The sequence below is a fragment of the Xylocopa sonorina genome, chromosome 2 (assembly GCF_050948175.1).
Source record: "Xylocopa sonorina isolate GNS202 chromosome 2, iyXylSono1_principal, whole genome shotgun sequence".
Lineage (NCBI taxonomy): Eukaryota > Metazoa > Arthropoda > Insecta > Hymenoptera > Apidae > Xylocopa > Xylocopa sonorina.
In genome coordinates, this window is record NC_135194.1 from 7,023,542 (window position 1) to 7,039,581 (window position 16,040).

The window sequence follows — 16,040 nt, forward strand, 5'->3', positions numbered from 1 at the left end:
GTTCTAAAATTGTTACGTGTTCCACAAAAAATATATGAAAATACGACGCAAAACGTAAATTTGTCTGTCAACGATTTTAAAACAAATTCGCAGCGTACGTTTGTCCTATATCTTGCTGTTTCCCGGATGTATAACTGCGGTACCGGGACTCAGATTACGTATAGGCTGACTCCTGACCGATTTACGACCAGGCAATACTTTTGCACTGTGTCCCGCGTGTTGTCGTACGACAACATTAATACGCAAATGGCTAGACATAAACGTCCGTCAATTATTGACAGTCAATGCACGGCAATTATTTATCAGGTAGGGCACCTGAGGCGTAACCTGATAACATTTTTATACTGCTATTGCAATACTGAGCGTAAAACATTATACAGATTGGAATTCAATGAAAACAGAATAACAAATAAATGTTTTATATAATAAAATTACAATTGTTGGTTTAATTAAATACCTGATTGAGTGAATATTATAGGTTTGATATAAAATTCAGTATATGAAACAGAATTTAAACATACAGACAAGGAAATATACTTCTTTAAAACGAGAGATTAGTCATTAAATTAAATGTCAGAATGAGTACAAATTAATATTGCATGAAAATGTAAGAAAATCGAAGAAGAGGGACTAATTTAATTCATACGCATACAATGCAGGATTTACTTTTATAGAATAATTTACCGATACGAAATGCGGCGTCTCATGGATAATTATGCATAAACAAATAATAAATTTATTCCATTTTAGTGTTGTATTAATGAAACGTATAGGATACAGACTATGCACGTAAGTAAATAGTTTCGATTTAAATAATAATAGCAATATTTTATCACTTTGCATGGTGTTTGTAGAAGAATGCGAATTAAGAATGAAAATTAATGAATCACGTCCTTTCAATGTCTAAATATTAATTAAACGCATACGATTATCGTTATACATCGAATAAAGCTACATATCTTCGTCAACAAAGAATTTACATAATTATCTAATTTTTATTGCAATTAATAAGAAACATCATTCATTTTTTAAATAAAATGAATAAAAATTTGTTCGCTAATATTCTAAACGGAAACGCATATGTACAGTGAAACCCTTAAAATCCTCTGGAAATCTAGGAAGAGAAGTTTCATTAAACGAACATCGGTACGAAAAGATGAAACGTAGGAAAATGAGAAAGGTAGAGAAATGAAAACTTACCAAACGCCGCTCCCAAGTGGATCGTGCAGTACATAGCGGGCCGAAGTACCATGCTGTCCATCCAGCATGGCGAGGATGTGTCAAAAATGCACGATGAGTCTTCTTTCTTGACGTTTGAACATTGAACGGGGTTGAACATTGAACATTGACGACGTCGACAATCGAACGGCGCGACACTCAACCAATGTTCGTTCGAAAAGAAAAAAATGAGCGGCAATTCTAAATAAATTCCACGGGCATAACATATCGACAACCGCATCCATACACCTGACATGACCACGCACACCCTATTATCTTCACTGAGAAAAACGTACACACATCAAGCATACAATCGCAAAACATACGTGACGTTACAATTTGTAATAATCGGTAGAGTGGACGAAAGGGGCGCCGGATTTCCATCGAACGTAATGCGTTTTTGAATTTGATTCAAGGATGAAAAAACGAAGTAACCTATATCTGCATCGGGGCAATACTGCGGCCGGACTATATACTTTAGGGGCCCAACCGTTTGAGAAAAATGATTCCCACGAAAACCCGGTTTCCTGACACAAACTGATCGATTAGATTGTAAAAGCTAATACAACAACAAAACGTCATTTCGCCTTACTAACCTATGCGTTGTACGTCAACCGGTTGTCGCGATTACTCAACGAGTTCAAAACATTTCCGCGACACTGATTCGTGCAGATACCACGACGGCTGCCATATTGAAATTTTATTCCGCCACTAACGAAGCGCTTGGAAAAGAGTGATAATCTCGCGTGAATTTTACTAACCACACAAAAATTCTATCGATGCTAGCGACCTCTTAAGAATTATCATAGTATTTCATCATGGTGCTAATGTTATTTGTTAACTGTTAAACATATAAGAAACTAGATATCTGTTATTAAAGATTCAATTATTAGTCGTTAGTATATGTTTGATAGAATTAATATAAATAGTTAATCGCTGACAAATATATCGTGTAAAACATTATGTATAGATATAATTAAACAGGAGCTTTTTATTTATTTGATTAAAATTTTATGAAAATTATTTTAGAATTTCTGACGTATTAATAAATTGTTTCCAAATTGTTAATAATTATTATAATTAATACAATCTTCTTGATAATTTTCTGTGTCACAAAAATGACCGAAATTCGTGTATCTATATCGCTATTTAATCTATGTTTAAACAAACTGGTAAATTTTCCCGCGTTTCGAATCCAGTTTAAAGTGATTTAAAAGGATGAAAGTTGCACGCTTCATCGAAGAACCTATGTACATTAAAATCTTGTAATTAATGATTGATTATAATAATATAACAACATGAAAAAGTGTGATGTCGATACGTTTAATATGGTACATAAACAAAGTCATTTATTTTATTGTCAGACAAAGTTAAAATTTTTAAGGTTATATACTGGTACCATGACAAGTTATCTTCAAATATAAGGGAATAATAACATTGCATAAAAACGAAGATATCCTTTTGTTTAGGATTAAAAAATGTTGGTCATAAGTATTTTCTGATATTGTTGGTTATGAAGACAGTGTCCGGGTATGCTGTTTTTGTTTAACATGGTAATTGTAATATTTTGTTGATAGCTCACTGAAAAATAGCAAAACTATGACTATTTAATGGATAGCATGTTAAAAATATACATACAAAGAGTAATTCTTAGAAAACCTTAGTATTCTTTCTTAGTTCTTAGTATTAGAATTATCGGTTGAGAAATAGATGTGAGAAATAAAATTAAAATGTCTGCTTGGAAGAAGGTAAAAATATTTACACACTTTACATTGTATTGCTTATACTTCTATAACAGTTATTTCTTTTCATATAAAAACAATTAAGTCAATATATCGAAAGGAACATGTTTAGATAAAACTGATAGCAGGACAAATGATATGCAACAGACATTATGTTAGACAATACAAACAATACATATTCAATAAGGTTTGCATTAATTTATAACAGAAAAGATTATCACATCAATGCAATCATGGTACGCTTTATTGAGATATGTGAAATTATCAAATTGTTGAATTAAAAGACCTATCAAAAGCAACATAATCCAATAGACAAGTCGATAATGATTTTAAGTCATAGATTATCATTAACTTTAACATAATTGCTCTTTATTGTATGATGTTTAAAACTATATATACATATGCATATTCTACTATAATATATGACAAGATACATAAGTGAAGAAAAGAACAAATCGTGTAACGATATCTTAGAAAATAAAAAATTTTATTGAAGAATGGAAACTTACAAATATTTATGATTATTTGATTTAACGACAATGAAAAGTTAAGAAAATAATTAACCATTATTGAAAATTGTCATTTCTGAATGATAATCTTTGCAACAGTGATTCAGAGTTAAAAATTTTCGCAAACTATGCACATTTGCCCCGTAATAGAGTAAGTGTTAAATGTTCGCACGCATTATTAATATTGCCACTTAAAATACTTATTTGTAGAATACTTCTAACATGTAAAATTTATGAAATACATAATACTTTTATATCTTAAAGCAATGTTACTTCTATTAAAAACGTTGCTTCTGTTTAGCACCACTTTTCCATCGTAACAAATGCTAGATGAGAACGTGATTTATGGGAAGGCCATCGTAACGCGCTTTGACAAGATTCAGCTCTGGAAGGTGTCCTCGGTGGAGGCTGAAGTGACTGTGGCTTTTGCGTTTGATTATTTCCTTCTTTACTTGTTTCGGTTCGTGGAACTCTTTCTGTTGGTGGATCACCTTTGTGATTCCTCTTGGTCGGCTTTTTGACTACGTCATGTAGAGCAGCAGATGGTGCACTTTCTACAGACTGAAGACTAGCTGCACGATGAAGGGACAATCGCAGTGGCTTTTTCGGCGGAGCTGGACGAAATTTTGTCTCTTCAAAACTATATGCCGTTGATACATCAGAATTCACTGATGCCCGCGATTGAGAATCCTGAAATAGTAAAACATTTTAAAATGCTTGTATTCTTATTCTAATTTTACGAGTAAATAAATTGAAGTACAAATTCTTTTATCGAGCTATTTAAAGTATTATACAGTCATTATTAAAGATGTGCGAGAATCCGATGTTCAGAACGAGTTGGAGTAAGTGTCAAGATACCGATAATTTCAGGATTCTCGAGAGAGGATAGGGATTCTTGAAAATATCAGAATTCTTAAAAAATTTGAGGACTCGATTGCTGTTTTAGGACTCATTTAAGGAATATGACTTGGGCTTAAGATTTTTTGTTTTAAACATCAATGTTACTGATGCACAGACATTACATATTAAGTATGTGGTGGTTCTGCAACATCTGCCACTATATGGACAGCAATACATACAATCTTCCATAAGTCCTTACTTCCACCCTTCATTTTCTATATAAGGAATTTTTGGTTCGTCTAAAGCATAGGACTTCCAGGTAGCCTTTATACCCTTCTTTTTTCTCTACAGTCCATCCCTAAACATTTTTCGGAAAACAATACATCACAGAAAATAATTTTCTTAAATTGCTGAACTCATAGGACTTCCCTATATTGGTATTAATCGCAAATTGCAAAGCTTGTACTCAAACGTTTTCAGTATTTATCGTATCTGTGCTATAATAATAAACACATAGGTAGTTCTTAAGTACTTATTGCAGTCGAATCCCATCTGATTTTTTTCGTTTTGAACTGAAAAACGTGAGGCTGCCCAAAGTACCTGACTCGATCATTTTCCAATGGAGATCCGGTCCAACTGAATCCGAGTAATTTCGAGTACCCGCACATCTCTAAACTCGGCGCATAATATGTGAAAAGAATTCGCATTCATGAAAACAACTAAATATAGTTTTACAGGATTAAATAAAAATGAGAAGAATACCTGTAATCGATAATAATTTGGTTCAGAATCGAAGTCTAACGTTTGCACTTGAGGTGAGTTGCGATTTTTGGACAAATGTTCCATAGCTGATTCAACGCGTGGTGATCTTCTGCGTTGAACCTGCGTTTGTTTACAATCCAAGCTTGCAGTCGATCTGGTTAATTGAAATCCTTGATGTTTCTGTTTATTTCGTAATTTCTGATGGCCGTTGGCGATATTATCCAATGAAAAATTAAATTCGTTCGGACTTCTTAAGTCTATCGAACGTTTTGAATGGTCACTGTGCCTGCTTCTAACTGTTGGCAAACTCTGCCGTAGTTCCTTCGAGTTTCTCATACTAAGACCAGGAAGATTCGCAACTAATGCTGTAACCTGCGGTCCCTTTTGAAAAACCTGTTTAAGAAAAATTAAACTTTATTTAACGTGGTAATTAATTAATACTAATTAATTAAAGTTTATGGTGGAAGTTAAATTGGTTAGGAAAAAACAAGACGTATCAAGATGTTAAAACTGACATGTTTACATATATATCTTTTCCTTATATATCCATATCTTTCCTTCTTTGTTTAATAAACATTTATTATTTCTCGATCAGGCTCATACCTTACCGGTATCTTAACGGATATTTTCACAAAAGAAGTAGCGATATTTAACAAAAATAAAATTTCTCTAATATCAATGTATTTTTTTTGTTTCTGATTAATGCAAAATCTTCACTTCTTATTTTTGACTAAACTAGCCATAACTCTTTGAATTTCATACCATTGCTTGTGATCCTATAAACGAAATTATTCAGACGAGAACTGTACAATAGCACAACATCAGTTTCGCATCAGTTTCTCTAATGTCCGTTTCAGTTATTTGTAAAAAATGTGCATTAAGGAGAAATATTTCGTTTCTAATCATTCGAACATGTGTGTCCTAAACGATTGACTTTCGCGAATGTATTTCTAAAAACCAATCACCTTTAAAGTAGTCCATACAGTAAGTTATACGGTGTACTTTTTTTTTTAGAAATCTAAGTTCGATGAATGTGTATTTTTAGTTTAGGAAAAGCCAAGAACTGCAGTGGATTAAGCCAAGTGTATAGTCGAAGGATTTAATAAAAATACTCAATTTTTTTATCTAGAAAGTCTCTCACGTGGGTCGTGCTGCAACTTTCCATTCGCTTGCTTTTCTGCCATAGTTCGCACGCGGATCTTTGTTGTTTACACAATAGCTAACTAACAAATGACTCTACGGAGTCGCGGTTTACTCGTGCAGAAGTTAAAACGTGTGAAAACATGATCGCAACCTGGTCATTAGATAGGTAACGCTACGTTTCAGAAGTTATTGTACGTCGCACGCGCAATGACTTACAGAAGTATTCTAGTACGTAAGTAAATTAATCTTTTATAAAAGTAACTTTGTTACCAGCTATAATATGTTCATAACTAATCATATTATTGATTAATTAGAATCAAATGACATTACACACCATTACCAACAGCAATAATTTAATAAAATAGAAAATAATAAATTAGAATAAAATGTATTTAATAATGAGCTGTTACAAATTTCAGAAATTCATTTCTGTTTGGCGTCATTGGTGAACTTACAATCTCTACACAATATCTTTTCCTAAAAATGGAAACCTATTCTACGTTTCATGTCAATAATCAGCTGTTATAAATTTCAGAAACTCATTTCTGTTTGGCGTCATTGGTGAATTTACTTCTTTCTATGATACTTTTTCCTAAAAGTGGAAACTTATTCTCTACGTTTCGTGTACCTGAATTTGTTCCTGGCTAGTCGGCGAAGGTTCCTCGGGGACCTCGGTTCTATTTGGCGTAAGGAGATCCCTAACTTGCTCCTCGAGATACCCAATCCTGTGAGTTAACCTTAGGTTATCCGATCGAAGAGTGTGGACCGTTGCGAGGGATTCGCCTTTTCGAAGAACCACAATTTGTGCTGCATCGGGTGCTACGGCCAACAGCCTCGCCAGATCGTTTCTTCCTGCGCCCACCACCAGCTTTCCATTCACCTCTAAGATCCTAAAGATAATATTGCATGTAAGTCTGAGTTCGTAACAAGATTATAATGAGAAGTATTATTATTTCAGTCGCCATTCCATTCATTATTTTAAAGCGCTATTGTCGAACAGCGATTTAAAAAAAAAGTAGTTCGGATCGTAAACTCATATACGCAACGCCACGATGTTAATAACTTCAATTTCAGGAAGAACATGCAATTTTTAAGATAACAAGTATAATTTTAAAGTATGTGTATAAGTCATTTGTGCAGAAGCTTTTTGCTATCTGTAATTGTTTAGAAGAGTATTGTTTGTCTGGATTAGAGATTTCCGAATTTTATTTTCTACGTACCATTCAAATTTTTACACGAGCAAGCAACATGCGCAAGCTACATTTCGGTAAGATTCGAATACACAGAAAAATATGCTATTGACCTAACTTTGATTTATTATGCACGAAAAGTATTCGAAAAATTCAAATAAATTGCACAAATTATGGTCCAGTAACTTGAGAACCGTTGGTTCGTATAATCGAATCGATCGGTTAACCACCAGCTTGTTGGATGAAATATCGATATAGCGATCGATTAAATTATACTTTCGAAAACTTATATTGAGAAAAACTTTCTTTGAAAATTTAAAACGTGAATAGAATTGATTGGTCAGAAATTTAGAGGGAGAAAAATAAAATACGAGTGATCAAATTGATCACCTAAAAATGTTGCACAGGTAGATAAGTAAGTGGTTCCAGCTAGCACCGAAAGGGGGGTAAAACATCCGAACTTAACGCAGGTAGGTTGTAGTTAGGGTGCGTGAAACTCCATTGTCCAGCAAATTACGGAAACAGTTTAATGACTATGATTTTGCGACTCCAAAAGGGACTTTTTTTGTCGAATGTTGACCATCCGTATCGTTAATAGCTCATTGTGTCGAAGAATGGAAGAGTTCCGACATTAGAGCAAACTGGCTGTAATTGGCTATCCGATGCCCCCATACGCAGAAAATTAAAGTGAATTACTTAATTGCTAGACTTCACAATTACGGAATGAGGCTTTCCTAATTAAATGCGTGCCGTTCGCGCTGTCCATAAGCTAGCGAAGTGCTTTCTTAAAAAGGAAGTATTAAGATAGTAGAGGAGTGTTAGAATATCAAGTTTTTTTAATGTCTGAGGAACGATGTAGGTTTATTGTGTGTGCAATTCTCTCGCGAGGACGAAACAAAACCCATATTTCCATTCTTTTACATGTGTACACCTGATGTGCGACTAGTGTTTTAACACTCTTTCTTTCGACTACATTAATAATGTCATTTAAGGATATTTTTTTGAACCACATTTGTATAAATCTAATCAAACGCAATAATATTGTCGACAATGATTTATTATGAATTCATCACTGTTTTAAAATTGTAGACTTTGAACTGGTTGTATGCAGAAAAAGTGTTTTACGTCTTCAAACTAAAGTTATCAATAACGATGCCATAAACAATCTCTATCAAACATTTTCCAATTTTCTACAAAAGTAGAAAAAGAGTGTTTACACACATACAGAAGACAATTAATACGTGGTATTGTGTTTATACCGAAGCATGGACGCTAGATTTCGATGATCTTTGAATATATTGTAAAAATCATCATTCTGAGCAATTCCTTCTCGTACATGTTATGGCCGCTGTGATTTAGTTTGCGAGATATTTGCAAAAAAGGTCGTTACAACCACGGTGAATTCCGTCTGCAAGTGTACGTCCGTGAGAGAACATGCGTCATTGTAGTTACCGGTTACTTTACACCTTATCTCTTGTTTATTACATGCTCTACGGAGAGGACCAGCTTGGGTCTAGATAAAAACCCCGTTCACAGCTATATACGCGACAAATAGTGCAACCAGCTTAACGACAAGCGGAACTCGTAAGATAACCGAACCCCAACCTAACACGAGCCAAATTAATACGCTAATTAATTCGATTTACAAGTATCGGATTAGGATTGAATTACTCTACAGGTTCCAGCCGGTTATGCTATTCACGGACATTTTTTACAGCCTCGCATATTGCCGCGCATTGGGCTTAAAACTCGCCTAAACTCTCTACGATATGTACCAACGCACCGCCTTTGGCTTAGTTATAGAGTAAATTGTTTCAAACTCACCTTCACTTCATGGTTAGAGAGAGTGCACTTATGTTTGCGTGGTAAAGAACAGCTGTCCATACCATCGAACAAAGTGCACCCACCATATATACCCAACGCTTACATTGACACTGATACTTACACCTTATATAATGCATACAACGCAAATAATTTGTGGTAGGCCTTAAGATGCTACTCATTTAGTCGTTAACCAACTACTACTCTGTCTTCTCACCAGATTGGGCGGTTACATTATCACCCATCTCCATTTCTTTCACTTTTGGGATGTTCCGTGGAATATTCGAGAATAAGCGAGGTGAATCGACAATAAATTAAAAATGTAAGCGAGGATTTTTATATAGAGTGAGTATAGAATGGGAAAGGAAGAACAATGGAAGCAAAAATATTAAAAGTAAACAGTGTGCAAGCAGAATGCATGGTGTGAGTATGCAATGAGAAGAGGAAAAATGTACATGGAAAGAAGACTGTTTCAAATAGTACAAAAAGAAAGTTTTCTATTTGGCAAAATAAGAGCAATATGTTTTTCCAAACGCCTTCTACTACTATTAAAAAATCCATTAGAAAATATTAAACCGTAAATACTAACGCAAGTTTTTTTTAGGATGCGCTCTTATAGATAGAATTCATTGAAATGGTAGTAACGCCTTTTTTGCAAATATCTCAAATGCTAAAACCATGAGTAACATGTGCAGAAATGAATAGTTCAAAATATTGATTTCTACAAATATTATAAAATCGTTGAAATCAAACGTGCAGCCCCTTTTCTGCACAATTACCAAATTCTCTTTTTTCAATTCTATTCCATAAAAAATCTTTGTCTAGAAGTGTCCTTTTAGTAAGGTTCTATTGATGCGTGATTTATATAGGCGGCTCATGTGCTACCGATGGTAACCGTGCTTAAAAGAAAGTTAAATTATATTGTTTTGTTTCTACATGTAGCGTCAGATATCTACCTTTACATTAAGGTGAACACACGTCTCGCTTTTGGCAGAACAGTCCTGATTTTTAACAACTTGTTCCGCGTTCAAAAAGATTAAGATTATTCTTTTCTATTATGTATCATAAACTTATTGTCGAAGAGCTTGCTTACCTCTACTACTTTAAAAATTTTATTTATAATTATCCCTATGCAATTCAATAAATTATTTTCGTTAAACGAACCTAACAATTACATTTGTAAATTTTACATGTCTTGAAATTTAAAAACATATGATATAATTTGTTCCTTGGTAAAAAAATTTTGTTGCTCTAGAACAATTATGTCCCGTTTTGCCAATATTAAAATCTCGTCACTTTACGTTAGTAGTTAAATTAATTATAATGTAATTGATAATAAAGAAATTTAAGTAGTTAAATATTATCTATTAGTTATATATTATATTATTAGTTAAATATTATCTATTAGTTATATATTATATTATTAGTTAAATATTATTATATATATAAGTGCTGCTCTGCCAGATCCGTGGATTATAAAAATGCGATAATCGGCATTTAGATAAATACAAAAAAAATACCTCGATTCTATTTTAATTACGCTTTTAAATTCTAAAACGAGAAGCGGTTTGGGAACCCAGTATAATGAGTTGCAACGAACGCTTTCGAAGGATTTATGTATATAAAAACTCGAGGAAGGAGAGGAGATAGGTTTATGTGAAGTCACAGGTGCAATTAACGAGGGCATATGGCGAACTTCCGGTGCTTCACGCTACGGTGACCCGCTGGGAACCAAATGCCAAGATTGGGGTATTGTTCTACTCCGATAGCTAGGTTACGTAGCGTAAGCACATCGTGTTACGTATTATACATTTGCTATCAAACATTTTTTTCGAACAATTTTTACATCTCCTCGCAATTACTCTCCACTTCGTTTCTCTTTCCTTGATACTCCATGCAACAATATTTTGTTTCACGTCTCCATTTTGCTTTACGCCTGTTCATCTCAGAATATGTCATGATTTGTTTCAAATGATTGATATTATATGACGAATCAGTTTTTACAGTCTTTTCATGAAGGAGAAAGACACTGTCCTACTTCTTGCTAGCGTTATAATTGCACAGTGCGTGAAGCGTTATGACTCCGCGTTCTTTACAAATGAATTCAGTGTGCGTGTTAAAAGTAATAAAAAAAATTGATCATGTTTACAATTGTAAACCGTTCTAAAGATAATGATTCAACAACTTTATTTGTGATTTCTAGATTGGTTCTTCATTTTACCGTCTTTAGAAACTTCATTATCAAATCACGTACTTACTTTCAATGAATTCAAATTGAAAATTCAAATACGTAACGAACAGAAAAATTTCGAATATAATCATTTTTAGTCGTGTTATAATTAGAAAAGGGTAAGTTTAAATGATACGATACCTATCTCCCTTGCATAGTCCAGAATCTTCAACTGCCCAATCGACGTAAAGGCCAGGTGTGTCCTCTCTCGGGCCAGCACCGAAACGAGGACTTTTTGGATCTGCGCTAACTTCTACAGCATGCACCGTGACTTGCGTAGAGCTAGAAATGCAGCTGTAAATGAAACATCGTAGGCACTTTATTTGGTTTATATCACACATTCTCACTTTATCTGAGTAAATCTGATTAAACAAACTATGTAAGTCAGTTATTAAGTATTTTTCACGTGACTGCAAAAATATGATATATTTGTTCTTCGAGAAGCTAATCACTTTGCAAAAATGAAAGACTTTGATATAATGTATCTACGTTTTAATTGATATGAGGAAATACCAAATAAATTGCACAATTTTCGTTATTTTTAGATAGTTACCTAAATATTGTATCATTCTTTTGTTTCTCTTGGGTCTCCGCTAATTCTATAGCGGCTTGAAGAGCTCTACTTTCTTCGCGTAACGTCAAAAGTTCTAGCTCTTCACGTCCAAGTCTATACTCCAGCTCTGCCTGCTGAATCCGAACGTCTATATTGCTGCAACAAATAATTACATAATTACATAATTATAGTAAAAAACAAATCTATCTTTTCCTTCAAGTATTCTAGTCACTTTTTTGTGTAATGAATATTAATACAAACAGAACGCACAAAAGTTTACATGATAACAAGTTAAGATTAGACCTAATGGCTTTGGTGTAAAACGCTCGTAATCTGATCTACGATTACGTCCTTCTTTTTTAATTGTACTTATTGCTACTTATTAATAATGATGTATGAAGTCCTGACGTACTTGGAGCTAATAAGATTATATTTGTACTATTGGTAACATTTGTCTACAGAAACACTTATTTAAGAGTATCATAGTTTTCCGCAGGTAAGTATACAATACTTTAATGCAATACGTCTTAAACGTAATGATTAGAAACTAATTTCTCTTATCTAATAGTGTATCACAAAAATATTCCAACACTACAGTATACTTGACTTTAACTACCTATATCTTTGTTAATAACGAAAGAAATTAATTAAAACTTTTTTTTTAGTAAAGCATTTACTATACTCTACAAATATGAACAATTTAGTTGTCTAACTTGGTATAGTACAATAATGTTATAAATTAAATGAGATCACAGTAATTTTTCACGTTATAAAAATATTCAGAATGTTTTTGTTTAAAGCATGAATTTTATTTTCTTTTTCTATTTGGGCTTTGGATTCTTTTATTTTGTTCGTTTCTGAATCAATCCTCCGTAGGATACTGGGTAACTAGTGTTTTTACAAATTTATATTGATGCGATTCTGAGTTTTGCCCTTTTATTGGTAAGTATTTGTAGAATTACAACAATTTGCCGTGTGGGCATAGCGCGTTGACATCTTTTACATCGTAGCCTACTTGATTTCATTAATTTTTTTCATGCTACGAATGAGTACAACAGAACTTGAATGTTTTTTCATTTTTCTATTGTAGGAATAGCAGAAAAAGAGTCGATAGGCTCACATTGCCTAAGACGAGAAACTCGGATCTTTCGCTTGTAGGAAGTTTTTGCTTTAACAATTAAGTTACCCAGGATCGACCAACGACTCTTCTTCTTTCTGGTTATTTAAATAACGCAAACAGAACGTCGATCCTACACTATTTTACTTTCAGGAGATAATTTCACGATATACATCGGAAGCGATCTCTTTTCCTTTATCGATCTGCGTGTTTGGAATTATTTTATTGATAAAAAATGTACAAATTTTTGCAGTTCTTTTAATATTGTTTTTATGTCGAAGTCTCCCGCGAAGTGTTTTGATGATACTGTGATTTTTTTGTCTTGTTTGAGATTGTACGTGAAGTGTACAAATTTTTTGTCCTTTATGGTGTCTATAGTTGTTTATATTTGTTTTATAATTTTCTATTATAGATTACTCATGCATACTATGCGTTTCAAGTCGTAAACTTTTTTTATATAAAAGTCTTTGACTTTATAGCGTCGTGACGTTGTACTTTTGCAGTTCGTGTTATATATGATAATGGGTAGTGGCTTACTACAATACTTTTGGTATGTAGCCTGGCGCGGGTCGGTTTCCCCTCGTCTTGCTCGTTGTGCTCGATTTGGGCTGCTCTTTGCTGTATGGTTCCATACATTCGGTGTTTTTTTTCTTTCCTTCGCTACTTTTGTCCAGGTATTTTCTTCTTCCCTGGGTGGGTTGCAATACGATGCTTCGTTGCAGACCATTTCGTTTGCTGATGTTGTCGTCGTCCTGTCTCTCCCTCTCTCTCTCTCTCTCTCTCTCTCTCTCTCTCTCTCTCTCTCTCTCTCTCTCTCTCTCTCTCCCCTTTCTCTCTCTCTCTGCTCTGCTCCGTACTTGCACTCTGTGGCGCGTTCTCCTCGCTTTTAGATGTGTGCATTTTCCTCTCTTCTAGCAATTGCTTTTTCAGCTCGATTAATGCTCGATTTAATCGCTTGATTATTCCCCTCAGCTCCTCGTTGGTCCGTTCCTTGCTCGTGTGTGCTTTCTTGCCGCTGTCTCCTCTCTGAGTCGTTGATTTGATCGCCTCTTTCCGTTTTATCATGTTTAGTGAACGTTTTATTCTCTTTGGATTGTTATTTGTCCTCGAGTTGAGTTTAATCAAGTTTTCTAAGCTGATTTCTTCTGCGATGGTTGCGTCTTGTTTCTTGAACAGCTATGTTATTTTTTTAATCTTGCCTCATTATGTCTTCCTCCTGTTAAATGTTGGTCCTCTTCTCTTTGGATTATTTGGCTTTGTCGTGGCTGCGCTTCTCCATGCAGAGGGCGCTCGAATCCGCACTTCGTGATACTTTCCTCGTTTCTTCCTTTTTCTGTTCATGACTGGAATAATTGATCTCAGTTGGATTTGCTCCATTTGCTTTGTACAATTTTTTGGTTTATTTAGAGATCACTTGCACATTTGAACTTATTTGAACTGTTATCGCTATGGTATGACGCAAGAGAATCTTACTTTATCCTTACCAAACACTTTAGACTGCTTGTGATATCCTAGCCACTAGACTATAGGGGATTTTGGAACTATAAATATTAGTATCTAACAACAATTTTCTTATTGAGAATATTTTATATTTGTTAATTACATTTAGTTATTTATCCGTATATATTTCTTTCGTATACATAATATATAGACTTAAGTATGCAAAGTGACTTTTTTTAAATTAAATGGTGCAGGGGTGTCAATCATTTAAAGTGTAACAGATTTAAGTTAGTTTACGTGTTAGAGGAGTTTCTTAGACGTAAGAAGTCTCTTGGGAGGAATGAATCTAATTGATCAGAGTTGAAAGTATACGCCTCTTCTGAAAGAGTAAAGGAGATAGCGATATAATCCTTCCTAGGTTTGTACTGTTATCGAGGGACTTTCTTCCAGCTCGAAATATACCCCTTTTTAGTGAAACAAACTATTACTTCCTTTTTAATTAAACAGCTGTTATCCAATATTACATTTGTTTGAAATATCTTTCAATACTGCACATAGTTAACGAATTATTATCAATATTGTTTCTCTCCAACTAAAAAGAAGGCAACAGCCTGTTAAAAAGAAAAACGAGTGCGTACATCCTTGCTTAAGTTTATTAGGCTCTAAATGATTGACCATGCACCAGATAATTAAAAAATAAATTCATTTCAATATGTGGAATTATTACGAAGAAAACAGCTTGTTTGTTAACTCTTGTAGGATTTTAAGTTACTGTTAAAATTATTAGTTATCAGAATTGAAATATTTCAATTAATATTTAGCAATTTTTTTTCTACTTACTCGGTAATATCTAAACGTTCGAGTGCTAATTTCAGATTTTTGATCGCCAGCCGTTTATTGTCCGCGTCTTGCCGCAATCTCTGAAGTCGTTCCTCGGTCGCTTTTTTGTCAGCCTCGGACAAAGGAGGACCGCCATTACGTAACGCAAATCTGTTACTTAACGTGTTGCACAGTTGTCCTTTCAACCTGAAGCGTAGTAAAATTAAGTAGCTTTTCGAAATAACAATGACAATTAATGCTAACAATAACAATAGCGTGGTAGTAACAAGTAAAGCGTGAACAGATTGTCATCCTCATTTTATATTCTATTTTATATTTTAAAAATTAATGTCAACTCTTTCCTCTTTTATACGTAATTCAACATGCACAATTTCTAAGTTCAGTCGACGAGAGAGGAAAAGTCTTGAAGTAATCGTGCGACATGAATATAAGCGCACCGCCTTTCTATAACAAATTGTTAAACTCTTCGCACGAATGAGATTGTGCGAACCGCGCGTAAGAGAAATGAGCTGTCCTACACAATGGTGGCTTATTATCAGTGTACATACGAATGGCGCAAGAACTAGTGGTGCAAGCCACACGTAGCGTGGAGTACGTACCATCTCATCTCAAACTCAACGCTGCGTGTAATAAAG

The 16,040-nt window shown here is 34.1% G+C and overlaps 3 protein-coding genes across 3 annotated transcripts in view; all 3 read right to left on the reverse strand.

Moving 5' to 3' along the window:
- The window catches only part of LOC143433347 (neuronal calcium sensor 2), a 238,126-nt gene extending 236,909 nt beyond the window's left edge, over positions 1 to 1,217 (reverse strand). Inside the window, exon 1 of the mRNA XM_076910663.1 lies at positions 1,200 to 1,217. The gene's annotated coding sequence lies outside the window, so the exon portion shown is untranslated. The remainder of the gene's footprint in view (positions 1 to 1,199) is intronic.
- Positions 1 to 1,935, reverse strand: part of Nca (neurocalcin homolog) — a 263,690-nt gene extending 261,755 nt beyond the window's left edge. Inside the window, exon 1 of the mRNA XM_076910667.1 lies at positions 1,815 to 1,935. The gene's annotated coding sequence lies outside the window, so the exon portion shown is untranslated. The remainder of the gene's footprint in view (positions 1 to 1,814) is intronic.
- Positions 1,936 to 3,391: 1,456 nt separating this feature from the next.
- Sprt (PDZ domain-containing protein sprite) overlaps positions 3,392 to 16,040 on the reverse strand; it is a 44,827-nt gene continuing 32,178 nt past the window's right edge. Inside the window, exons 6-11 of the mRNA XM_076909701.1 lie at positions 15,406 to 15,591; positions 12,009 to 12,164; positions 11,597 to 11,749; positions 6,843 to 7,104; positions 5,072 to 5,464; positions 3,392 to 4,159 (exon numbers count right to left, since the gene is read on the reverse strand). Of these exons, the coding sequence (XP_076765816.1) occupies positions 3,767 to 4,159; positions 5,072 to 5,464; positions 6,843 to 7,104; positions 11,597 to 11,749; positions 12,009 to 12,164; positions 15,406 to 15,591 (1,543 nt within the window). The 3' untranslated portion in view covers positions 3,392 to 3,766. The remainder of the gene's footprint in view (positions 4,160 to 5,071; positions 5,465 to 6,842; positions 7,105 to 11,596; positions 11,750 to 12,008; positions 12,165 to 15,405; positions 15,592 to 16,040) is intronic.